Raw genomic sequence first — 27,995 nt, forward strand, 5'->3', positions numbered from 1 at the left:
TACTTTCCCAAAGTGCCACCGCTGTCGCATTCTTTCTTTCTGTCTGTCTGTCTGTCTGTCTGTCTTATCCATCCATCCATCCATACATACATCCATCCATCCATCCATCCAAAAGGTCTGCCTTCCTGCCTGCCTTCCAGCCTACCTACCTGCCTGCCTGTCTTTCTGTCTACCTACCTATCTACCAATTTAGATCTATCTATCTATCTATCTATCTATCTATCTATCTATCTATCTATCTATCTATCTCTATCTATCTATCTATCTATCTATCCATCTATCTACCTACCTACCTACCAATCTACTTACCTACCTACCTACCTATCCATACATTCATCCAAAAGGCCTGCCTGCCTGCCTGCCTGCCTGCTTAGGTCATTTGATATGAGTACTCCAATGTCCTTGACAGAGTGAGGGTCATCAACAAGGTCATATCCATCTAGCTCAGGGGTGGGCAACCACGCCCGGGGCCACATCCGGCCCGTTGGTCTGTCCAATGTGGGCCGCCCTGAAAAAAAATCGCTGCCATTGGTCTGTCCAATCCGGCCCGCCCTGAAAAAAAATCGCTGGGCGTGGCGTATTGCCCTGTGCCGCGTGGCCCCCAAAGCTGCAAAACAGTGCGGAGCGATCTAGGGGTAGGAAAGAAAAGAAATTTGCAAAGGCCTCGGCTGGGAGTTCGAAATCACTTTCGAGTGCGACCTCTCCGAAGGTGAGTCCCCCCGATCCCCCTTTTTTCCGGGGCTTCCAAGCTTAAACTTTGCAAAGGCAAAGCTTGCAGGCTGGAGCGTCTTCCCGCCAAGGAGCGGAAGGGTTCCACCCGGTGGGCGGGGCGGGCTGCTTGGAGCCACCTAAAGCTAGGCTGCTGCTGGTGGAGCCTTGCCCTGCCTTGGTGCCCCGTTTCCCGGCTCGGCGGTCCTGCTCGGGTGGCACTTTAAAAGCCTGCTCCCAGCACGCGAGCAACTTCCCAGCAACTTTCCGCTTCGTTTTAACTCGCGGGCGCTCGCGCCTGGCCCTGAGCTGCGCGGGCGGAGGGAAGCCCGGCAGGCGGGCGGGCAGGTGGGCTGCTTGGAGGAGGCAACCCGCGGTGCTCCGGGCTTCCCTCCCCGTGCAGCTCGGGGTGAGGCGCAAGCGCCCGTGAGTTAAAACAAAGCCGAAAGTTGCTAGGAAGTTGCTCGGTTTTCCGGGGCTTCCAGGGTTTGCAAAGGCAAAGTTTGCAGGCTGGAGCGTCTTCCGCCGAGGAAGACTCCTGACAGCCCCAGCCGGACACCTGAGCGGAGCCCGGCGCGAAACTGCCTGTTGCTGCTGCCGGAGCACCGCTGGGTCGCCTCCTCCAAGCAGCCCGCCCGCCGCCGGGCTTCCCCTCCGCCGCGCGGCTCGGGGCCAGGCGCGAGCGCCCGCAAGTTAAAAGGAAGCCGAAAGTTGCTGGGAAGTTGCTCGGTGCTGGGAGCAGGCTTTTAAAGAGCCGCCCAAGCAAAGTTTAAGCAGCCCGCCCGCCCGCCGGCGGAACTCTTCCTGCTCCTCAGCAGGAAGATGCTCCAGCCTGCAAACTTTGCCTTTGCAAAGTTTAAGCCTGAAGCCCGGAACCAAGCAACTTCCCAGCAACTTCGGCTTTCTTTTAACTCACAGGCGCTCGTGCCTGGTGGAGGGAAGCCGGAGCCTCCTCCAAGCAGTCCGCCCACCCGTCCGCTGGGCTTCCCTCCGCCGTGCGGCTTGGGGCCAGGCGCGAGCGCCCGTGAGTTAAAAGGAAGCCGAAAGTTGCTGGGAAGTTGCTCAGGTTTCGGGGCTTCCAGGGCTTCCAAAGTTTGCAGGCGAGGAGCGGGAAGGGTTCCACCCGGCGGGCGGGCGGGCTGCTTGGAGCGGGCTGCCGTGCGGCTCGGGCGAGGCACAAGCGCCCGCGAGTTAAAACAAAGCCGAAAGTTGCTGGGAAGTTGCTCGGATTTCCGGGCTTCCAGGCTTAAACTTTGCTCGGGCGGCACTTTAAAGCCTGCTCCCAGCACCGAGCAACTTCCCAGCAACTTTTAACAATTAGCAACTCAAATTTTGACCAACAAATACTCTGTCCTACACATTGGTAAAAAAATCAGTACAAGCTAGATCAGGGGTGGGCAAACTTTTTGGCTCGGGGCCGCATTGACTTTTAAAATTTGACAGACGGGCCGGGTCAGCACAAGATTTTGGGAATCGCCCCCTACCCTTCCCCCTTCTCCTCCTTCCCCTCCCTCGGAGGCCCCTGAGTCAGGAGTTGCTACCGCCGGCGCGGCTCCGCGCAGCTCCAGTCCCGCGTTGCCTCGGGAAGGGAAAGGCAAAAGGAAGAGCCGCGGCGGTGCTTTGCAACGGAGCAGCGGCACCGGAGGCTCAGGCTCAGCAGCTCCTGGTTTTGCCTTTTCCTTCCCAAGGCAACGTGGGACTGGAGCCGCGCGGAGCTGCGCCCGGCGGTAGCAACTCCTGACAGCCCCAGCCGGACACCTGAGCGGAGCCCGGCGAAACTGCCTGTTGCTGCTGCCGGAGCACCGCTGGGTCGCCTCCTCCAAGCAGCCCGCCCGCCCGCCGGGCTTCCTCCGATTCCCAAAAAATCTTGTGCTGACCCGCCCGTCTGTCAAATTTTAAAAGTCAATGCGGCCCCCGAGCCAAAAAGTTTGCCCACCCTGATCTAGCTTGTACTGATTTTTTTTACCAATGTGTAGGACAGAGTATTTGTTGGTCAAGATTTGGAGTTGCTAATTGTTTTGACCAAACACATAATCAAGGTCGCTTTGAAGGATGGTAGCATTGTTGTTGGTGTTGAATAGTTTTACGTCATCAGCGAAACGGCTGCAGTTGCTTATAACAGGGGTCCCCAACCACCGGTCCACGGACCGGTCCTGGTCCGCGGAACAACTCCTACTGGGCCGCTGGCTTGCTGGGCGCCGCCATCTTTTTGATGAAAAAGTGCTTCCGGTGAGCTTTTCCGGGTAGAAAGCTCACCGGAAGCATGTTTTCATCAAAAAGATGGCGTGGCGCCTCGGTGAGCTTTTCCGGTAGAAAGCCATTTCTACCCAGAAAAGCTCACGGGCATTACCCTATCTTTTTGATGAAAACGCTGCTTCCGGTGAGGTCACCGGAAGCACTTTTTCATCAAAAAGATGGCGGCGCCCAGCTGATGCCGGTACCGGGCCGCGGCATAAAAAAGGTTGGGGATCACTGGCTTATAAGGTGATCGCAAAGGTCATTTATGTGGAGTATAAAGAGTGTGGGTCCTAGAACGCTGCCTTGGGGGATACTGCTGTTAACTGGTGCAGGTTAAGGTTCGTTAGGAATCTGTTTGATCTCCCACTCACTGCAGAGTTGGTCTCCCAATTGATATCTGGATAAAGTCTCCTATTATTACTGTGATATGATTCCTACATATATTTGTTAATTGGGTGGCAAAGAGTTTGTCTATTTCTTGATTGGTTGGGTGGCCTGTACACCAATGGCAATGTCACTTTTCCCCCTTTTATATTGACCCGTATACATTCTGGATGAATTTAATCTTTGATCATGTGCATTTCTGTAGACATGTAGTGGTCTCTCACATATAGTTTCAACTCCACCTCCTCTTTTTGTTGATCTGTTTCTTTTGAACAATTTGTACCCATCTATCAGTACATTCCAGTCATGGGTTTCATCCCACCAGGTTTCTGTAATGGCAACTATGTCATACCTACCCATGTGTACTATTGCTTCTAGTTCACCCTGTTTGTTCCCCGAGCTTTGAGCATTTGATAGTACTTTTTGAATGAACAAGCAAGCATTAATGACCATTTAAGACTTTTATGACTGTCCCTGGGTATCGTTCCTACATCTCCTAATTGTTGTTTGGGTTTTTCTTTTTTTCCCATCACTCCTTACCTCATTGTTTGATTTGTTTTCTTGGGATTGGTTCCCAAGCAATTGGTTCGAGCGGCCAAAACTCTTTCTCATGAAGGAAGAAAGCAAGCATAACAAACACTGCGAGGGAGGGAAGTTCACTCACACCACTTCTTTCCTAGGTCGGAGCGGCGCTTCTCCACTGCCCCAAAGCAGGCCCCCGAAGCCGAGATGCGGCAGCCTATGGTATCCCCGCCCTTCCTTCTCGAGTTTGCTTTCATTTTCGGAATCGCGGGCCCACCGACCCGTCTTCAACGAGCGGCATCCAAAGGGCTTTGTTGGTTTTGCTCCGACGGAGTCTGAGGCGGAGAAACGGACCGCTCCTTGGGCAGGTGAGCCAGGCATGGGACCAACTGCTGTACGTACTCCAGGGAGGGAGGAGGGAGCGAAGGAAGGAGCCTCGGCCGCAAAGCGCTGACTTCGCGGCAGGAGGCGAGGAGCCTTGGTGAACGCCCGTTGCGCCCAAGGGTGTTGCCTTGGGGGCTTCGGCGAGAACCAGGCCTGGCACAAGCAAGTTGTTTCCCCCCACCCCTTTCGTAGAGCCCGGAGCGGGGCGTTTCCTCTTTGCCACTTTCCAAGACTGGCAGAGAGAAAGGCGAGGCCGAGCTTCGGGCTGAGGCGGGAAGAAACGGGGCGAAACTGCGCCGTCGCGTTTGGCACGACCGCTTTTCCTGTGGGGTGAAGCTGCGGCCCGGCCCGAAGGAGACGGGAGGCCACCCCGGGACCGCGCGACACTCCGCGCGCTCTTCGTCCCTGAAAACGGCCCCGTGCTCCCCTCGGCCGCAGGGCCGCAGCGAGCGAAGGATTTAACCGAGCATCCTGGTGAAGGGGGGAGGGAGGGAGGGAGGGAGGGAGGTTGCTGCAGCCTCAGCGTCTGCTGCTTCCTGCCACCGCAAGATAACAAAATAACAGAAAAACTCAGAGCCGTCTTAGCCCTAAGCGTTGATCTAACTTGCCGCCGCTCGTCCCTAAAACCTGCAATAACAACCCCCCCCTCCAGCAGCTCGTGCAGGGACGCACCTGAATAGCTCTGCGCATTCAGACGGAGCTGCCTTATGATGACTAATACGGGTAGATCTCGACCTACAACAGTTCATGTAGTTCAAAATTACAACGGCACTGAAGACAGTGACTTAAAACCATTTTTCATCGATACAATCTTTGAAGCATCCCTATGCTGGTGTGATCAAACTTCAAATGCTTGGCAGTTGGTTCATACTTATGACCGTTGCTGTGTCCCAAGGTCACGTGGTCCCCTTTTGCAACCTTCTGACAAGCAGAGTCAAAGAGGAGGCCAAATTCACTTAACCGGTTTGCTAACTTATCAACTGCGGTGATTCACTTAACAACTGAGGCAAGAAAAGTAGTAAAATGGGGCAAAACTCACTTAACAAATGTCTCACTTAACAACAGAAATGTTGGGTCAATTGTCATAAGTCGCAAACTATCTTTACGGGTCTCTATGACAACCAGTGCAGGAAAGGGGGAGAGGTTGCGGTTTCCTTTTCGCCTTTTGCCCCAGAAAGCTCCATTGAAGAAGGCAGATTTTGCTTACAGAATTAGGGGGAAAAAACATCATTTATTTGTGAGATAAATTCAGATTCTGAGGCAGCTAATTCTCTAGCAAATGATCTTCTTACATTTGCTGGATACTAATAACTTATTAGACCCTTAATTCATGCTATGGAGGATCTTAATGTAAAGTATGGTAAATTTATCAACACTTATCTTTTTAAAATAAATGCGAGGACAGCAACAATACTTGCTTCTTCATTCAAAAAGTATTATTTCCTTCCAGATTAACACAATGCACATTATTTGGAAATTCAGCGTAGATGCCATGGCCTTTCAGAACAAAATAAAAAGAGGAAGATAATGCAGGTTTAAGGTTGTTTACACTCAAGTGTGGTTTTGTGATCTGGTTTCAGTGCCAGTCACTTCCCATTTGTTGTGAGAATCAAATAGTTGTTTTTAAAAGCTTGGGTGCCTAAATCAGAAACTTTACCTAAAAAACTTTCTAAAGCAGCCTTCTTAGGCCAAGCGTCTTGGAGATCTGTTTAAAGTTGATGTGTCTTTACATGTGTAGGGAACACAGCATATATATCATGTGTCCTGTTGTCAGTCCTACCTAATTTGGAGAATAAAATCATGCACAATTTGTTTTTAAGGTTTTTAATTAATTTTGAAAAATAATAATTCATTATTCTTTCATTTAGCATTTGTCTTATTTGAACCTTTTTCTTAAAATATATAACATTTTAAATTCAGAAAAGAAAAATATGTTATTACTGTTATAATTCTAAGATGTGATCTTAAATAGCTTTTTAAAAGGCATCTGCATGAAAGCAAAATTAGTGCAACAAGAAAAAAAGTTTTGCTAATAAGTGTTCATATCCATGGGAACTTTCTTAACAAAAAATATTGTACCTTTGAAATACCCCCCCTAATTTTTCCAGATCTTTTTAAAATAAATATGAGGACAGCAATAATACTTGCTTCTTCATTCAAAAAATATTATTTCCTTCCAGATTAACACAATGCACATTATTTGGAAATTCAGCACAGATGCCATGGCCTTTCAGAACAAAATAAAAAGAGGAAGATAATGCAGGTTTAAGGTTGTTTACACTCAAGTATGGTTTTGTGATCTGGTTTCAGTGCCAGTCACTTCCCATTTGTTGTGAGAATCAAATAGTTGTTTTTAAAAGCTTGGGTGCCTAAATCAGAAACTTTACCTAAAAAACTTTCTAAAGCAGCCTTCTTAGGCCAAGCTTCTTGGAGATCTGTTTAAAGTTGATGTGTCTTTACATGTGTAGGGAACACAGCATATATATCATGTATCCTGTTGTCAGTTTTTGGAATCAATGTTATGTCCATCTGCTGTCATTGTCAATGTTTGTGACTCTATATATTCTAAGTAGCAGCAAAACAAAAATATTCAGCTGTTTCAGGGCTGAAACTATTTCATCCCCAAATATCCCATTCTAGTCTCAGCAGAGCTGTTCCAATATCACCAAAGTATTCTAACATGTGGATACCATTCTGATCTTACCAGAAGTTGTCCCATCTCTAAACATTTTGTACATTTCTAGTAAACATTTCAGCAAATGACAAGTGTTACAACTTGCTGCAACGTAACAAGACAGAGCATTCTTAGGTGGTTGGTCATGAAAGCCTACACTTCAGTACGATTGAAAGTCCTTTCTCATAGCTGTTGACTGTTGTATTTCCAGTTTTTACACACCTTTGCACATTTTTAAATTACTATTATTTGTGCTGTTTTTGTCATTTGTTTGTCTTCATCTGAGCTATGAAGACAGGAATTGTATGTCAGTCAGAATAAGCTCAAATCGGAATGTCTTATAAGAATTGAAAAATAAACTGACAAACAAACTAACATTAACAACAAAGGTTGGTAACTGCTTCTACAGTTTGAAAAATTGGACCTTTACCTACAGCATAGCTTTGTCAGCTAATGTTTTACTTTCAAGGTTTATTAGAGTGGGTTCCTGATTTGATTTTAAAAGTCCCTCTTTAAGTGAGATGGGCAGTTCAGAAATGTGAAAAATAAATGAATAACACATTAAGTTATGCACTTTTGCCACATTGAAATCAGAGTAGCTCAGTTTATTGTGATCCTATTGAATTCAGTCAAAGCCAAGCTTGGCTTCTTTATCTTTCTTCTTTGTAATTGTGCATAGAAATTACTCTAAATAAGAGAAATCTATATCTGTGTGTTTATACATAAAATATGTACAGCCATCAGCGATTGTCTGAGTAAGGGTTCCAGGAAAAAAAGGATTCATTAATTTGGCTTCCTCTGTCTTTCAATTGCTCTGGTGCATTCTGGAAGCTGTGGTTGAACAAATGGATTGCAGTTTTGAATTGCTGTACCTCTGCTTGAATACTAAGTAACACTGGGTGGTGAGCTTTAAAAGTACTTAAAAGCAAAGAAATGTCATGTCTTTGAAGTTTCAGTTCCCTCTTTTATAGGAACTGTTGTGCTATAAGTTGCACTTTTAGGCAGCTTATAGCATAACAGACAGCTGGAGAAAGTGTTGATTTCACAAATTTAACAAGGACCTCTTACATACAGTCAGTCTTCAACTTTGGAGTGTTACATTGAGTTATATCACATTGTATCCTTTGGCAAAAGCTTCAGTGACCGGAAGCTCTGTGTGTGTGTGTGTGTGTGTGTGTGTGTGTGTGTGTGTGTGTGTGTGGATGTGGGTGTGGGTGTGTGGGTGTGTGTCTGCGCATACATTGTTTCTCATACTGTCCTGGAGTTCCTCCAGCTCTTTGGAATAGACTTGAATAGCAGAGGCCTGCAGAGAAAAGAGAGATAACAGAAAATAATTTTCCTCTCCCACTTAAAAGCATCTTACATCAAAAAGCCTTATTTGAATAGGAGGATATAGCAAAGCTTTAACATTACAATGCATTAAATAGCCAAGTTTGTTATTATTTGAATACTGTTTCATTTGGTCCATTGCAGATGCCCAACTAACATCAACACTTCAATTGCTAGGATGTGTTTTTAAACTACAATGGCATTTTCCATGAAACCACTGAATGTCTGCAAACTTGGTAAGTTAATTTTTTTTTTTTCACTACTAGCACCCTATATAAAAGGATATTAATTAGAGATAATGTAGGGCGGGGTTTTTTTTGGCTGCCAGTTTCTTCTTTGTCATGTGTTATCATTGTGAGAGGAGATTTGTCCAGGAAATGTGATCACCTCCTTCCATCTGCCAAAAACAAATTGTTTATTTGAAGCATAGTATTGATAAACAGTCTTCAAGGTGATACATTAATTGAAGTCACAGCAATAGCAGTCCTACCTAATTTGGAGAATAAAATCATGCACAATTTGTTTTTAAGGTTTTTAATTAATTTTGAAAAATAATAATTCATTATTCTTTCATTTAGTATTTGTCTTAGTTGAACCTTTTTCTTAAAATATATAACATTTTGCATTCAGAAAAGAAAAATGTGTTATTACTGTTATAATTCTAAGCTGTGATCTTAAATAGCTTTTTAAAAAGCATCTGCATGAAAGCAAAATTAGTGCAACAACAAAAAAAAGTTTTGCTAATAAGTGTTCATGTCCATGGGAACTTTCTTCACATAAAATATTGTACCTTTGAAATACCTCCCTAATTTTTCCAGACATTTAAGCTTTGCATAATACATGTCTCTCCTTAAGACGTTGTGGACCTTCCAACGCATAAGGTTTTTAAGAAGAGATTGGACAACCATTTGCGTGAAATGGCATAGGCTCGCAGTGGTGGCTGACCTTTTGGGGCTCCTGTGCCAAAAATTGTGTGTGCGCTTGCATGCTTACGCTCATGTGCCAGCACCCAGAAGACAATGCGCGTGCCCCCATGCCCCCTACGCAATCCCTCCCCCTACCTGCACTGTGCCTCACATCTTACTTTCTGTGGGTTCGAGGCCTTTTCCGGCCTCCCAAAGGCTTGAGGAAGGCTTCTGCAGGCGGAAAACTAGCCCCATTTCGTCAGTTCTGGTATATTCGGAAAAACAGGAAGTGATGAAACTGGGCTAGTTTTCGGCCTGCAGAAGCCTGCAGAAGCCTTCCTCCAGCCTTTGGGAGGCAGAAAAAGGCCATAGAAAATCAGCGTGAGGCATGCACATCCACAGTGAGGTAAGTTTGCCTGCAGCTCACATGCCGGCACAAATGGCTCTGGCGTGCCATAGGTTCGCCATCATGGGCATAGAGTTTCCTGCTCGAGCAGGGAGTTGGACTTGAAAGTTCCAACTTTATTATTCTGTTATTCTATTATGTCACAGTAAATGTATATAATTGTCTGTTGCCCGGCAATCATAGTTATGATGAAAACAGAGAGTTATCCCTTTTCACGGTTGAATGGTTACTACGTTCTGTCTGAACATCTTTACAATAATCCAATTTCCTGATATGTACAATCTTTTCTCACTGATTTACAGTAGCATCTGGCACTTATTTTTTCATCAGGATATAATGTTCTCTTGAAACTCACATTTGTAATAGACCAGTGGTGGTGAACCTATGGCACACGTGCCAGAGATGGCACTCAGAGACCTCTCTGTTGGCATGCGCACCGTCACCCCAGCCCAGCTTGGTTGCATTTCTTGCCGTCGTTTGCAGGGCGAAAAAAGTTTGTGGGACTAAAACAAAAAGTTCACTCAATCAGTTCCAACTTCTCATGAAAGAAAAAGATCTTGCGAAGGTTTTTTTAGTCCCACAAACTTTTGTTTCCCTGCACACGATGGTGAGAAACTCAACAGAGAAATGCGACGGAGCTGGAAATCAGATAAGGCAAAGAAATGCTGGTGGCGGGGTTGGCAACCCACGGCTCCAGAGCCGCATGCAGCTCTTTCATCCCTCTGTTGCGGCTCCCTGTTGCCCTGTCACGACAGAGGGATGAAAGAGCTGTTGCCCTGTCGTGGTGATGGCTGGAGCCTTAGTATGGGAGCGAAATGCCCCTGCACTTAACCTTTGCTGCCTTCATCACGGTACATTTGCTGTTGCTGCCTCCATGGCCTGCCTGCTGCTCTCGCAGCACCTTGAGCAGCACAGTGAAATTTAATGCACTTCACAATGGGGGAGATGGGGTCCCCTTCTCCTGGAGCCCATTATGACGCAAAGCCACAATGCAACCCTACATCATCGTTGGTTCACTCTTGCCTCCCGGGTGTCAGTTGCTTTTCCTGTAGAGCTGCCAGTGTTGTGATGCCCCACCTCCCCGCCAGCCATTAGTATTCCAAATATCCACAGATATTCCTCAGTAGCATGTTGAATGTCATTCAACTGGAGGGCCCATCATCCACCACTTTGTATTATTTATGCAGCTGGATTCCTTGGTAAAATACTTCTCTTGCACAGAATGAAATGATGTATTTGCCATTGTCATTAAAGTAATAATCCAACTCCAGCATGTTCTTATATTGTTGCTACCTAATACAGATCCCTGTTTTCTTTAGCTGGGCATTTCTTTAGTTTCATGTCTTGGACGACAAAGCTGGGAATACATACTTTTAGGGTACACTATGTTCTGTATATTAAATATCTAGTGACTGCACAAAAGAGGCTTAACTGATAATTTTTAATTATTCTATGAGGGCTTGTCTTTCATTTGCAAAACTTTCTGGTTGAACTAACACATTGTACTAAGCCAGAGTTTATGTTTATCACTGTTTGTTGAAAAGGCTATGGTTATCTAGCTAGGATCTAATGCCAAAGCCCCAAAATTCCTTGCCTGCAAACCACAGTGGCTAGATTCACAGATACTGAACTAAAACCCACTGATGGCTTTGTACAATATGTGTTTTTTCTATCAGATAGCTTTTGCACCTTCCGCTCTTTGATCTTAACGTCATTCTATTTTTTTTATCTCTTCCTGTTTGTGGGTATTTGGCCTAAAGATAGCTTTTACAAATGAATAATATTATGTTGTACTTTCATACGTCTCCCAACATAAAAGAAATGGTCTACAATAAATAATAAAACAAGAAAAAGCAAATTTCAGGTTTTTTTTAATTGTAGTGAGAGAAAGCCAAATGCCTGATTGTTATACAAGTACTCCTCAACCTACAGCCATAATGGAGCATGCCCATCATGGTCATAAGTCCTGACAGTCATAAAATGAGTTAGCCATATGTCCAATCCAATTTTAAGATATTTTTGTGTGGGTCATTAAGCAAATCAAAGATTCACCATGGCTGTTGTTTTGCCAAAAAACCCAAGAATAAATGCTGGGTTTTGGCAAAACCATCATAAAACGCAGTCACGTGACTGCGGAATGCTGCAGATGTACATAAATGCAGCCCAGATGCTGTGTGGTCAAAGTTCAATTACCTGACTGCATGTGTGTGATTGTCAGAATTTTGAATTGAGGTTGTGAGTATCCCCTAAATAGGTCCATTGTAGCTTTGGACAGTCACTAAGTGTCCAGTTGTAAGTCAAGGATTAACTGTATCAAACAAAAACAAAAAATGTACTCCAGTAGGGTATGATCCAATTACAGTTAAAAATTAAAGAAAAGTGGCAAATTGCAGAAATACTATAAAATCAATATACACAACAATACGTTTACCATTGCCCTAAAAATACTACTTACAAATATAAAATATAAAACCTATCATTCTTCTACCTTACATTACTAATAAAATACACTGCTCAAAAAAATAAAGGGAACACAAAATAAGACATCCTAGATCTGAATGAATGAAATATTCTTATTAAATACTTTGTTCATTACATAGTTGAATGTGCTGACAACAAAATCACACAAAAATTATCAGTGGAAATCAAATTTAGCAACCCATGGAGGTCTGGATTTGGAGTTACACTCAAAATTAAAGTGGAAAAAAACACTATAGGCTGATCCAACTTTGATGTCATGTCCTTAAAACAAGTCAAAATGAGGCTCAGTAGTGTGTGTGGCCTCCACGTGCCTGTATGACCTCCCTACAATGCCTGGGCATGCTCCTGATGAGCTGGTGGATGGTCTCCTGAGGGATCTCCTCCCACACCTGGACTAAAGCATCCCCCAACTTCTGGACAGTCTGTGGTGCAATGTGGCGTTGGTGGATGGAGCGAGACATGATGTCCCAGATGTGCTCAATTGGATTCAGGTCTGGGGAACGGGCGGGCCAGTCCATAGCATCAATGCCTTCATCTTGCAGAAACTGATGACACTCCAGCCACATGAGGTCTAGCATTGTTGTGCATTAGGAGGAACCCAGGGTCAACCGCACCAGCATATGGTCTCACAAGGGGTCTGAGGATCTCATCTCGGTACCTAATGGCAGTCAGGCTACCTCTGGTGAGCACATGGAGAGCTGTGCGGCCCCCCCACATGCACATTTGTGCCCCGCTGGAGGTCAATTTGCAGGGCTCTGGCAGTGCTCCTCCTGTCCCTCCTTGCACAAAGGCAGAGGTAGCAGTCCTGATGCTGGGTTGTTGCCCTCCTACAGCCTCCTCCACGTCTCCTGATGTACTGGCCTGTCTCCTGGTAGCGCCTCCATGCTTTGGACACTACGCTGACAGACACAGCAAACCTTCTTGCCACAGCTTGCATTGATGTGCTATCCTGGATGACCTGTACTACCTGAGCCAGTTGTGTGGGTTGTAGACTCCGTCTCATGCTACCACTAGAGTGAAAGCACCGCCAGCATTCAAAAGTGACCAAACCATCAGCCAGAAAGCATAGGAACTGAGAAGAGGTCTGTGGTCACCACCTGCAGAACCACTCCTTTATTGGGGATGTCTTGCTAACTGCCTATGCTTTCCACCTGTTGTCTATTCCATTTGCACAACAGCATGTGAAATTGATTGTCAATCAGTTTTGCTACCTAAGTGGACAGTTTGACTTCACAGAAGTGTGATTAACTTGGAGTTACTTGTGTTGTTTAAGCGTTCTCTTTATTTTTTTGAGCAGTGTATATAGCTGGGCAATCCTGCCATCTAATTTTACAAATTGCCATTCAGTGTAACTGACATGCTACCAGTGGGTTCAGGGCTTCTGTCAGGTCATAAATCTTCTCAAATGGAGGTTCTTAAATGGTACTCTGAAAATGGATTTTTGTGGAGTAAATGTGTTTTAAAGGTTCAGTAAAATTTCACCATTAAAAAAGGTACTTCTATTTATTTTATCTGCTTTTGGACTTGTTTCAGTCATCTGGTTACATCAGATTTGGGCATTTTAGAATAGGCACTTTCCCATCAACAGAAACAAATCTTAACTAACAGTCCTATTGATTCCAGCAGATTATGAGCAATATAATATTAATATTTGAAAATATGTTGAGATCATTTTTAAAGAAAGTAATAAATGGCAGTATTACATTAGAGGACAGTGGTTGCTGTCCGATGGAATAGAGCAGCCTTCTACAAACTGGTATTTATGTTGGTTGAAGTACAAGAAGATGGTTTGTTCAATTAATCAATTTATATGAGTACCTAACAGACAAATTATGTTACTATGTGGCTTATATCAGGTTAAAAAGAAACAAAAAATAACTAACTAGACAAACAAACACAAAACAAAAATAACAATAAAAATATAGTACATTTGAGGCCAGCCACAATAATCATAGCAACATTACAAAATGATCTCTAATTCCCTGGGGGGAAGAGCCAGGCTTTGCAGAAGGCTGTTTGGCTCAGGGCTGTCTGAATCTCAGGGGGTATGTTGTTCTATAAGACAGGCACCATGACAGAAGGCCAGCTGCCTGAATCTCATGAAATGGCGTTGTTTCATAGAGGGAACAGGATGAACCTGCCTGTTGGACCTTGTGAGATCAGCTGAAATAATCAGAGCCGGGTAGTTCAACAAAGAACCTTTTTCCAAGAAAGACTTCATAAATGATAACTTTCACCTTGAATTACCCCCAGAAGCCTAATATAGCCGGTTGTAGCTCATAAAGTAGTGATGTTACATGGTACTCTGTGGTTCAGCGATAATTATTCACATCACTGCATCGTGAAGCACTGGCAGTTTCCTAATGGTCTACAAGAGGAAACGTATGTAGAACACCTTGCAATACCACAAACAAGAGGTGATTACAGACAGGGCCTTCCAGTTCAGGAATGGAAACAATTGACACATAAGATGGATTTGGACCTCCTAGCCATTGCAAGTACCTGCTATTCAAGCAATTGCTGAGGGACCAAGAGAACTCTCAAATAGTACACTTCCATAAGTTGATGGTTCTTGTATCTAGTGGTAGTGCAGAACTAAAGTCCACAGCTATACTGATACTCTAGAGCTGTGTTGGCGAACCTATGCCATGCGTGCCAGAAGTGGCATGTAGAGCCATTTCCCCAGGCACGTGAGAGGTCGCCTGGAAGAGCCCCACTGCGCATGCGTGTGCCGCTGCCTGACAGCTGATTGTTGGGTATCTGGCGCACATGGGTGGAGGGGGGATTTGCGGGAGATGCATGTACAGAGACGCGCTGTACGTGAGGGGATCGCATGCACATGTGCAGATCCGCTGAGTGCAAGAGGGAATTGTGTGCACATGTGCAGATGTGCGGTGCGTGAGGGAAATTGCATGCACATGCAGAGGCATGCAGCGTACGATGGAGAATTGCACGCACATGCCTGGCACACGAGGGGGGTCGCACATGCATGCGCAGGGGGCGTGAGGGCCCCCAACATGCATTGCTTTCTGGGTGCTGGCATGCAAGTGCGCACAAGAGGACGCGTGCGCAATTATCGGTATGGAAGCCGAAAAAGGTTAGCCACTACTGCTCTAGAGGAATGCAAAGAATGCTATAAATTTTCTGTTGTTTGTGCCATTGTACAGAGAATAAACAAGAAATTTCTTAATATAGGAATTTAATAGTGCATAGAAACTGGTTTTTATATACAAAAAATATCTAAGTACTCCCAATTTATCTTATTATAATTTATAATAATAAATAATTATTTGTCTGGAAGAAAAAGAGGATAACAAAGAAGCAAACATTCAATCTATAAAAGCAAAAATAACACTCATGTATCATCACAAAATCTCCAGAACTATAAACTTGAAATTTTGCACATATGTTCCTCTTGGCTTCTAGGTGCTCACTAAGAAAGGATTTTTTTGAAGTGACCATCAGAGCATTAGTATTTTGTATATTATTATTAACACGCTCTGATGCTAAGGAGTTCTATTACTCCTCCCCACCTGAAAAGAAATCTGTTCCAAATGCAAAACACAAGCAGAGGGGAGGAGTTTCAGTTTTAGTTTCACAGCACCAAGCAGATGCGCTTACAGTACAGTTGAGTTAAGCCACGCCCAGGCTCCTTCCTGTCTCCTTCTTGCTCACACAGCAAATACTGTTTCAGTTTCCATTTTTCAGTTTCCAAACAGTCAACTCTCATACACACTGACAGGACGCTAGCCAGATGAATACCGATGGATGCTGGTAGGCAGAGGCACAATTCCCGCCCCCCTATTTTCCTCCCCAAAAACTAAGCCCAAACACATAGTTTCGTAGCAAAGCACAGGTATAGAACTAGTATCCAAATAAATCTAAATATTATCTTTACTACTTTAAAAAGTATATCGGTTACTTTAACTTTTTGCAAATAGCAAATTCTAAATAAACTTAAATGTTTTGGAAAATTTGGAGATAAAAAGTCATGAAGGAGAGAAATAGGGATAATACACCTGTAACCATCCTTAAAGATGATTAGATGCTCAAAGCTGCCTATGAAATGTTTTCTGACATAAAACTACTCAGTAGCAAAATACCCACCCACCCCAGTCTGGAAGAAAGTCATGAATCTCTTATGCTAAATTCTACTTTATATTAATTTTCCAACTATCTATTTATATATGATCAAATAATTGTAGAATTTTTCCTAATATTTGTTTTGTTTAATTTACAGTATATATCAGTGCAATAACTTTGACTTTTAGCAACTTTCTTGGTAAGTATTTTTCATGTACTATAGAGATCTTACTAGAGATGAGTTCTTACTGCTAGCAACATGCCGGGAAGTGATATAAATTCAATCCATCGATCTATGTAATGTTATGCCAAACTATGACTTAGTGTGACATAAAGATCAAGCAAGCCTCTGCTTCACACACATCCCCTACTCTATTTTATCCTTTTCTTGCATAGCTGGGAAGAAAATTTTGGATGCAACTAATGCAACTATCTTGCTTTGCATGTAATGAGTCTATCTCATATATTAGTTTCACCTTTTAAGTTGCATTACTGAAATAAATGAACTTTTGCACGATATTCTAATTTTTTGAGTTTCACCTGTAGCTCTTGTGCCTCCTCTTCCTTCTGCCTCTTCTTTTTCCATGAATTTGCATGCTTCTTTCTTTAAATGTATATAATGGTGACAAACAATCTGCTTGATGCTTGAAGTAAGGATAAGATGGACAACTAGTTTTGGATTTGCTAATAGAACCATCAAATTGTAAAGGAGGATAGAGGGAAGAAAAGTCTAGGCTTAAGCTATAAGAGAAATAGACATCGCATGTCCTGATACATTTGTACATTTGGTTGATGACATTTGGTTGATGTATATGAATATGCAGTGAGAGTCTTTTTTCCCTCACAAGAAACATCTAAATCAACACTCCTTCTGACTATGAACCAAGAGGATTTTGAGTACATTCTAATGTGGAAACCTGAAAATAGTTCAAGGATGCCAGCATGCTACACAGTGATGTATAAGATGAAAAGGTTTCTATCTGTTTTCTTTATACATATTTATATTTACATTTTGTGACTGTTTACAAGTAATCATAATGGACAAAGTATTATTTTAACACAGGTGCTTAGATACTGCTTCAATAAAAATAAAAATAATGCAAATGTTTAAAGGTCAGTAGATTTATTTGGTACATGTTTGTGAATTGGACACAATTTGATCAAATGCATGGGATATTATTTCTTATAAATACCTAGTAAAGTTGGGGAGTGATTATCATTTTGTGAACAGAGGCCATCCTTCATATTTTTAGGAATAGCACAGAGCATGGGATGATAATGCAAAGTAACCAGGCTATGACATACATTTGAATGGCTCCAGATTTTCCTGTATTTTCCTGAATTTAAGGTAGAATTTAAAGAGGGTTGTTTCTTTAATTCTATAAAGCCTATTATTGGGAATACAATTCAGTATTATCAATTTCCAGTCTGACAATGATAGAAAACTCTGAAAACAATTTTCAGCAAACGGAGTCAGAAGGATCCTGGGTGCTGCATATACTTGGAGTATAGATGCTGTCCTATATGAACCTAAAATCAATTGAAAATCTGGAGGCAATATAGCATTGCCTCAATTCTTGGTGTATTCATGAGGTTAAAGGAAAGTAAATGACAAAAAGTACATTGTGAGATAATTGATGCAAACCTTTGACCTACAGTATATACTTGCATCTAACACTAAACACAAACATGCCTGTTTTGTGAATATTTTCATCATCATAATTTTACTAGGTGCCTATAAATGAAAGAATATCAGTCTGTTATGTTCAGGTGAAGTATATTTGCAAAAACCTAGTTATCATTCAATTGGCAAAATGTTCTCATATAAATAAATAAATATGAATATGTTCTTCATATAAATAAAATAAACAAGTCAATTATTACTGTCAATGACAGCAATTAGCACTTTTTCCTATTTGCTGGAGATAAACCTAGAGCAAAATGGCTGCATTTATTGAATGGATGGGGAATTCGACAGAAAATGGAAGGAAAACTATCTTGCTTTATTTTCTTTAGAAACTTTGGCTGTAATTTACATACCATGGGAGCAACGTCGAAATCAGCAGTAAAGGGCCAGGAACAAGTTAATTCTTATAGCTCCAGGCAAGTTAAATACTCTTGAAAAGTTGATGCTCCTATCTATATTTGTTCTCTTTCGTTTTACTTCAAGGTGATCCACTGTACAATTTTTGTCTTCCTGCTTTCTGTATTGTGAAAGACAAGTATTTTATATCAATGCACAATAGGCCAATGAATGACAGTTTAAAGATTATAATGTGTCTTAACATTCCCACAATATTTGCTTTGGAGTGAGGTGAATTTGAGGCTCAGAATTAAATCAGGAGCATATATAATATAGATCTTGAACTAAGCTGGGAAATCCAGGTTTGTGTCTTCATATGACCATGGAAATCCATGGCTGATTTAGAGCCAGTCCTCTCTTTTAACAAACTTCCTGAGAGGTTGCAGCGTAAGAACAAAATAATAGGAGAATCCCATGTCTATCATTCTGAGTTGGCAGGATATAAATATAATAATAAAGATTAAAATAAAATCAAAGATGGTTGGCAGAAAAATATAGGTCAAAAAAATTCATTACATAATTGGTCTGTTCTACTTGGGAAGATCAGATTTACTGATCTTTTACTCAGTCTTCCACATTTTTCTGTTTCAGCATGAACTGTTGTGTATGGGGTTTTAGACATGTAGTGGAATAAATATAGGCTGTTCCTGAATTTAAACGGTTCACACAAAGTGCACTGATCCTTAATTTTCAACCATAGCTTGTGTCAAGTTATAATTGATTTGATACCCATAATGGATGGTTTCACAATCATGCTAAGTACAAACCAAAGAAACTGTGCTTTAGATTAAGATAGTGTATTAACCCAGTCATTGATTTAAATCAACAGCGATCCTCAAAATAAAACCAGTTCTAAATGTCTTATTCAGTAAATTCATTTAAACATTATTGTGCTTTACTCAGTATCTAGAGGAAGAAACATCCAGGAACGGATCTGTCTCCTAGAACAGGGGTCTCCAACTTTGGCAACTTCAAGCCCAGAGGACTTCAACTCCCAGAATTCCCCAACTCCAATTCTGGGAGTTTAAGTCCTCCAGGCTTAAAGTTGCCAAGGTTGGAGACCCCTTTCCTGGAATATCTCCTTGCCTTGCCTCACTTTGATATCTGATGCCCTCTGCCTGTGTACAGCAACTCCCAGAAGGAGTGTACCAGTTTGAGAAAAGCTTTTCTTAGACTGTAGAACTCTTAAGAAAGATTCTCAGAGGAGTCTGATGTCTTTATAGACACTAAAAAATGGGATGATTTATAGTTCTTTCTTTTTGATACTTGTATCTCTATCACAGACGTTCCCTTTTTCCCCCCCTACCAGGTCTCAGGAAAGCCAGGAGTCAGACCATCATGTTATGGGACCAGGGGAGTTGGCTACTTGCCCAACTTTCTCAGAAACAGATGCACAAAGAACATCAGTGAAGCAGTATCTAAGGTGGAAAAAGAAAGTAATTCTTAGCAGAAACCCAGTAAAGGCATCTGAGGTTCTAAAGGATCTTAAATATTTTCACTGAAATCAAGAAAAATTCTGAGATCATCAAAGAGTTTGAAAAAATACTGACTTGCTAGCTCTAACCACCCAAATACACCCTCCCCTCATTATAAGTGCCAATGAACCTCAAGTGAACAAAGGTTGATATATCTCCTATATGATACATAAACATGACATCTTTTTGTAAATTGCCATGCATATTTATTATTTATGCACACATGTTTAAAATTTTAAAATAAGAAAACAGTAAATATAGCAGATTCAGACAACTTTCCAGTTGTATTTTGTAATACCTCCTTTCAAATGGTTCCAATAATTAATTAAATTAATTAAGAAAAACTTTTGAAATCCTTTCTTATTCTTCCTTTCAGAATTTTTCTAGCTCAGAAATATTCTTCCATGATTGATCTGGAGATGTATTTCAGACTGTTTTCTTGCTTTTGTATGTGTATGGGTATATACTTGCCAGACGTCACATAAAAAAAAATCAGGGGAAGGATAAATTGTTACCAAATTCTGTAATATTATTACTCTCTTAAGTGATAAATGAATGTGTTACTCCCCCACATAAATAAATGTGATACTACTCCCCCAAATAAAACTAAATTGTATGTAATGTCAAAGAAACAAATGAAACTGTTGTGATTCATTAATATTTTAATAAATAATTAAACATGGGAATTGAATCTTCTCTTAAAATTTTCTCTGGGTTTTGCTCCCCATGTTCTCTGCACAAACCTGCTGTTTGGTCTGCTCTCATCCAGACCAAATATAAATGAGTTTGGACAGAACACATGTTCTATCTCATTATCTTAAAAAGTCATTTGCTCTTTAAATTGATACCTATCTTCCAGAAGTCATGATCCATACTTCAGCAATATCTGGGTTAAGGAAAAAGAATAGTTGGAATAGGAAGAAAAACAAAAAAAGGGATAAAAATGGATGCCCTTTGAGCTGAAGGGAACAAATCACTAGCTCGGGAAGAAAGAAAAGAGAGATGACCTAATTACCCCTTGCTAAAAGCATTAAATTAGTCAAGCTCTCCCAAATAGCAGTTATACTTTCAGGCTAATTTTCTAAAGCAATTATGCTTTCCAGGAGCATGCAAAGTATTTGCACTTCTTGCTCATTTCTTTGTTTTTAATAGCATCTGTTAATTCTTACCAGCGAATGTAAGCAAATCTTCTCAAAGATACAGTACCTACAAGGAGATCAGGAATATTTTTGAGCAAGGAGGGTTCTGCCAGGGAGAATGGGAAAAGAAAAGAACTAAAAATGAGAACATAAACTTTCTCAATTATAAGAAACAATAAAGTTGTTATTTCTGCCAAAGGAAGTGTTACAAAATTGGAAGGGTCTTCAGATTTCTGTAATTGTCATGTTTACTACTTTATCACTTTGAATCTATGCGCATAAGTAATAAACGTCCATTGAAATTTGCAGAAAAAAAAGTTTTTAACTATAAACCATGCAGAGATTTCATCAACTATGAATTCATTGAAACATAGTTTTACCAGGGTGTCTAATCTTGCATAGACAACTTAATATACATCTAATTTGGGCCCAACATATTTTGGCCAATTATCATATACTTCTTTGGAATCACTGTTTTCTTACTGAAAAATATTGTATTCTTTCTTGTTTTTATACAGTGGCATAAAATCAAAATTCAAGACAGTCCAGGAATGTACTAACATTACAAGACCATTATGTAATCTGACAAATGAATTCGCAGATTTTTGCCAGGGAACTGCATTGATTATAGTACAGCAAGACACCAGCAATGAAATAAATTATTCAGATATTCTACCATTCAATCCATATACTCAACGTAAGTAATTTCTTCCTTCCTTTTGTTTGTTTGAATCATGTATTAATTTTCACTATCTCAAATCAGATCATTTTCCCTTTGGGAAAATAAATACTTTTTGTTTATTTGTCAAGCAAGTTAGCCTTGATGACCTTTCTATTCAGTTATACTGTACATTTAAGGAGAATTTTAAAAGCTAGGCTAGAAGTTAAGAGTAGCACAAAGAATCAGGTTCTATATTCAGGGCTGACTTTCAGAATCAAAATTGACATTGATGATTAAAGCAAACCAATAACACAAATATAAAATTAAAAATATTGTATGTATCTTTCTATTGGAAATATTATTTATAAGAATCCACTAGGTTTGATTAGAAATCCTACAGAATTTCCAAGGTACTTATATTTTAGACTATTACATTTGCTAAGATTAAAAAAATCTGGATTGCCAGCAAATTGTATTGATAATTTCTTTTATTTATGTTTTAATCAGGATGCTTCAGGCCACCTCAGTTTAATATTTCGGTTTGTCAAAACTGTGTAAATGTCACAGTGAAACTTTCACCTTTGTTACTTAAAATTTATCAAAACCTTGATTATAGAATCACAGTGAAAACAGATGGTCTCAAGGAAAATGTAAGTAATTGATTATTAAGGTCTTAAAAATATCAAAGGGAATTAGTAATTAAGAAATGTGCTAAGATTTTTGCTTTTATAATATATATCTCAGCTTCAGATGTGTTGCGCTCACATCATTGTCAGCCATTGTGTCCTTGGTTTCTTCCAGTTCAGTGTTTATATTCATTGGTTCTAAATGGAATGATGGAATCCAGATGGACAAATTTGCTTTGTATGGGTTCAGAGTGCCAGCTGAACTTTATGGGTTGAGTGGTTAAGACTAATATAGAAAATCAATGGTCATACTAGCATACAAACCCACACAATGAAATTAAATTAACAGAATATCAAAACACATTTTAGTATGTTGACATTGCAATGTCATCCAATTCAGAAATACAAATTACAAAATAAAACTAGTGTTGATATTGCTGTTATGATTGTTGTAGTTATATATAAGTTATAAACTATATGTATCAATAACAACTCCGAAAACCAGAAAAAACAGATTACCCATAACAATAAGGAAGCTTCCAAAAAAATATCACTTTGGTGGAAAAACAAATCTGGTCACGTTGCCAACTTCAAAAGCCAGTACAAAAATTTATGCCACCGGATAAAGACTGAATGCACCAATTATCACATTAAACAAGAGGAAAACCTTCTACGCACCAATTCCATCCGCGCTTTCTACAATTTTGCAAACAACAAACTAAAAGACTCAAGATCCATCCCACCCCTGAAAAGACCTAGTGGTAAAGACTGCAACAATTACACCATTAAGGCCAACCTCTTTAACACATTATTTGGCTCAGTATTTGTAAACAGCAATGGATCATGCCCAGTATTTCCTAGTTGAGCCACAGACAACTACAATGATCTAATACATATCAATTTTACAGAAGACAATGTTGAAAAAGCACTACGCAATCTAAAACCATCTCTAGCTACTGGACCGGATGGAATATGTGCCTACTTCTTAAAAAAGCTATCCTCTGCCATAGCCGAACCTTTAAGCATAATCTTTGAAAAATCTTTCAGGACCAGCTCCTTGCCTAACCTAGGGCCACAAGCCACAGTCATCCCCATCTTCAAAAAGGGAGGCCCCAGTCTAGTTGAAAATTACAGACCAATCTCTTTATGCTGCGTCACCTGTAAAGTCATGGAATCAATTATTAACCAATCCATTATCCTCCACTTAGAGACAAACAACCTACTCTCTAATAAACAATTTGGTTTCAGAAAAAAGCTATCCTGCAATCTTCAACTCTTACACTGCAAAAACATATGGATTACACAACTCGATCAGGACAAAGCAATAGACGCAATCTACATAGACCTGTAAAGCCTTCGATTCAGTGGTACAGGACAAACTATTCCTAAAACTAAAATCTTATGGTATCTCTGGACAACTGCATAACTGGACAGAAGTATTCCTGTCAAAAAGACAACAAATGGTCAAAATTGGGAGCGTCTTATCAAATTCTGTACCTGTCAACAGTGGTGTCCCCCAAGGCAGTGTTCTAGGATCAACTCTCTTCATACTCTACATAAATGACCACTGTGATCATATTAAGAGCAACTGCATTCTCTTCACTGATGATGCAAAGCTATTCAACACCACAGACAATACAGCTACCCTTCAAAAAGACCTCGACTATGTATCAGAATGGTCAAACAAATGGCAACTTCAAATGTCAACAAATAAGTGCTCTGTCTTACATATTGGCAAAAAAACCAGAAAATAAAATACAGGCTGAATAGTCAAGACCTTGTTGATGATCCAAACTCCATCAAGGACCTTGGAACTCATCTCTAATGATCTAAGGGCTAGAGCCCACTGTAACTACATAGCCAAAAAGGCATTAAGAGTTGTTAACCTAATCCTACATTGCTTTTTCTCTGGTAATATCACACTACTAACTAGAGCATGCAAAACATTTGCTAGACCGATACTTGAATACAGCTCATCAGTCTGGAAACCACATTACGTATCTGATATTAACACAATTGAGAAAGTCCAGAAATATTTCACAAAAAGTGTTCTCCACTCCTCTACTCGTAGCAGAGTACCTTATGCCACCAGACTTGAATTTCTAGACCTAGAAAACTAGAACTACGCCATCTTCGGTCTGATCTAAGTATAGTATATAAAATTATACATTGCAATGTCCTACCTGTCAATGAATACTTCAGCTTCAACCATAACAATACAAGAGCAAACAATAGATACAAACTCAAGGTTAACCGCACCAAACTTGATTGCAGGAAATATGACTTCACCAACAGAGGGGTCAATGTCTGGAACACTCTACCTGACTCTGTGGTTTCTTCCCCAAACCCCAAAAACTTTAACCTTAGACTTTCTACTATTGACCTCACCCCTTTCCTAAGAGGTCTGTGCATAAGCCCACCAATGTGCCTACCGTCCCTGTTCTTTTATTCTTCTTTTATGTATTCATTTCATGTATTCATAACTATGTTTATCCTTATACCTATTATCTTGTAAGCAATTGACAAATCAAATAATAAAAATAAATAAAATAAAATAAAAATAGTAGTATAGTAATAGTATTTAGAGCACTTTACAAAATATCTCACTATTTCTCTAACCCCTATATAGAAAATGACATTCTTAAATAGAAAGTACAATGGTACTTCGATACTCATTGTCAGTTGGTTCCTGGAAGCACAATAAGTACAAAACTGATGAGTACCAAACAGATTTTGCCAATAAGGAATAATGTAGTGAGTCACAAGGCAGCCAACACCAACAAGTTCTAGCTTGTGCATTGACTATTAAACAAACAATTAGTATCAGGACACAACTTTTGTATCAAAGTGTGTTGCATGCCAAATTTGATTAGTTTCAGAGCAGTTGAGTTACTCCTTTGAGTTATGGTTGATGTACCACTGTAATTGCAAAGTCATGCCTTGATTCCAGGTTAAAGTAGAGTTTCACCAATTCACATCATTTAGCTTTATCCTTTCAATGCATTTTAAAACAATTCACTTTTTTTTTTTTGTCTTTTACAGCGTATTGATAATACAAGCAAACAGGATAGTTTCTTCACTATTCTGGAAGATTTGCATCCAAATAAAAATTATTGCATTGCTGTTGAGGTGTCTAAAGATTTTAATCACCAGTGCACTCCCACCATTCCAAAATGTATTATGCTTGACTCCAATAATAGAAAAGGTACAATGAATTATGAAACAAGGAAAGAATGGGTCAGAGCCTGTTTTATTTTGTGACTAAACGACTAAACATTTGTTTAGCATTTCAGTGTCTTTTACACGATTACATTATGGTTTTTTGTCTTCCTGACAAAACCAAGTAGTTTTGAAATAATCTGCAAATGCATAGTTGCTTAATGAAATATATTTTTAATCTGCAGATAATATTGAATTTTCAGTGATGGGTCCAGTAATACTAGCAATAGTGCTAGTCTTTGTAGTTTTTCTGTACAAGGCTGGTTTTATCTGCTTTAAAAGGAGGACAGTACCAAGTGTCTTGGTAAGTAGTGTGGCAAAATACTTCCAACTTAAAATTTGTATGTGTTAGGACAGTTCAACCAAAGACGGTGAAAGGGATTCCCAGAAGAAGCTACATGTCCCTTAACTCCATTTAATATTCCCTATATTCCTCCTGTACTTCATAGACTTGGGGTGATGTAGCTTATTCATTAGTTTAAAGACTGTTTCTATCCTAATGGCTGTGAGAGTGCTCTTCATTTTAGTCTCATATGTTTACATATTCAATTAAAGTGCCAAAAGAAACAGCACTCTTAGTTTGACTGTATTGCTGCAGGATATACAAGTGGATTTGAGCTTACAATCAGGAACCTGCGCAAGATTTAAGAAGGCTTTTTTACAGTATGTAACTTTAGAGTTGATTTTCGAAGCAAGATTAATTTGATGTAAACAGCCGGCTGATAATCCAATGGAATTTTATTTTAAAATAGACAGGTTATGTTTCTGAGGCTAAGTGAATTCCCATTAATTATTATGTGCTGCCCCTGGTAATAGATATGGTGAAACACTGCATCAGACATGAGGAAATGTTTTCTGTTCAAGGGAAATCCTTTGAACAGTATTTGAAGCAGATTATACCAGAGTTTGACAATAACAGTAGTAGTGAAACTGAATTGAAAGTCCTGCCCTCTGATAATCATCTATCTCTCTGTGCCAGAGAACACAAGGTACGCCTGAGTGAAAAGTTGTATCTGTCACATGCTTTCTTTCATTTATGAACAATAATCAAACAAGGCTACAAAAGCCATCCCTGCCTTACCACTGGGAATATAAAGCCCCATTGAATTCTAGCATGTGCCACCTCATAGCTTTTTTAACAGAAGTGAAGAGTTGGGGCTCTGGTTGCCAAGAGATTTGCTTGAGAGCTTTTATGTCCGTTTGTTTTTCCTCATCAGAGAAGAACGGAAGTAAGAACCAGTACCTAGTTACCCACAAGGGAACGCGAGGCAGAATTAAAGAAGAAAGCATTTGACATTCTCAGGAAGGGAAGTTTAATAAAGCCCCAGCATTAAAGATACGGAAAAGCAAAGAAATATTATGTGTGAAATGAATATATAGGTGTTTCAGGCTTTTTTTTTTTTTTTTTAATGACACATCAATACTGTTTTGAGGGCATCTGTGAATGTTTGTGCATACCAACATATGTTTTGTTTTGTTTTCCTAGAACATCAAGTCTAACTTGGCTTGTTTAGTCTCTGAATCAGATCTTGAAAAAATTTGTGATGTCCAGGTCCAGGAAAGTGAAGTGCAACAACACAGTGATGATGAGACCAGTGAAAGTGATGCTGAGAGTAACTTTGATACTAAATGTGACATCTTTAACCAGATTACACCATTCTCTGAGGTGGACATCACTCAGAAGATATTCACTGGTTGCTCAGCTACTACAAATGAAGTAACCAGAACTTTAGCAGAAAAAAATCAGAATGATATTGACAAAGGCAGCCCAATTACCCCATTATATCCTTCTGAAGTAAATTCTGGCCATGTAGGAGAATCAGAACGTACAGACTGCTTAAATGTAAACTTAAATACTGTGAAGCTAGGAATATCGGATAAGAAACTGGATTTTTCTACATTTGACCATGAAGATATACTAGACTTGAATGAATCTCGTATTTCTGATGCATTTGAACCAAACCATATCACTGAAATGCCAGATAGTCAGAGCTTTGATGTTCAAAGTCCTCTATGTTCATGGGAAAATCTTAGTGTCTCTGGAGAAAGTGAATCATCTTATTCAGAAACAGAATGCACCAGTGGATATATGAGAAGGTGAATCCATGTAAAGTGACAGAGCTTCCACTGTCCCTCCCTTTGAAAGGCACTTTTGGGAAGCAGTAATTTAGAACAGATAAACATTGAACTCTTTCTTCCATTTCTTCATTCCAAATTAATCCTAAAATGATCATGTGATTCATTTAAACAAGAAACAGTGTTGGCATTTTACTCCCTGAATTTATATCACATGTGAAACTTGGTTCCTATGGATACCAAAATATAATGTAATTACATAGCTCATTGTAAAGAGCTACACTTTATAGAAATGTTGTGATTGGCAAACTTTTTTTTATAGTTGCATGTCCTGCCTTCTCGTCTTCCTGATGTGCACTAGCTGGGAATTCTAGAATCTGCACCTGCGGCATTTCAAGAAGCCATCATGTCTGGATTTTACTTCTCCATCATGCAGCTAATGCATATATTTGTCCTGCTGTTTTAGAAATCTAAAAATTAGCTGCTTTTTCTTGTGTTGTATTTATTCTTTTATTTTTAACAACCTTAAATGTCTTAGTACATGACTTTATTACAGGGCAATTTATTTCCCTGTGATTCACTTAACAACTGGCAAGAAAGGT

The 27,995-nt window shown here is 40.3% G+C and overlaps 1 protein-coding gene across 1 annotated transcript; it reads left to right on the top strand.

The window, feature by feature from the left end:
- Positions 1–3,923: 3,923 nt before the first annotated feature.
- IFNAR2 (interferon alpha and beta receptor subunit 2) lies at positions 3,924–27,643 on the top strand. Its single transcript, XM_026664173.2, has 11 exons — positions 3,924–4,220; positions 8,384–8,475; positions 16,272–16,313; positions 16,963–17,086; positions 18,131–18,217; positions 19,507–19,620; positions 21,330–21,508; positions 21,980–22,122; positions 25,141–25,303; positions 25,503–25,621; positions 26,804–27,643. The coding sequence occupies exons 2-11, from the start codon at positions 8,436–8,438 to the stop codon at positions 27,416–27,418; spliced, it is 1,626 nt and encodes a 541-aa protein (XP_026519958.2). The 5' UTR covers positions 3,924–4,220; positions 8,384–8,435; the 3' UTR covers positions 27,419–27,643.
- Positions 27,644–27,995: the final 352 nt, after the last annotated feature.

The sequence above is a fragment of the Notechis scutatus genome, chromosome 5 (assembly GCF_049901735.1).
Source record: "Notechis scutatus isolate UNSWTSFEM ecotype Mainland chromosome 5, rNotScu1.2, whole genome shotgun sequence".
In the NCBI taxonomy this organism is placed as follows: domain Eukaryota; kingdom Metazoa; phylum Chordata; class Lepidosauria; order Squamata; family Elapidae; genus Notechis; species Notechis scutatus.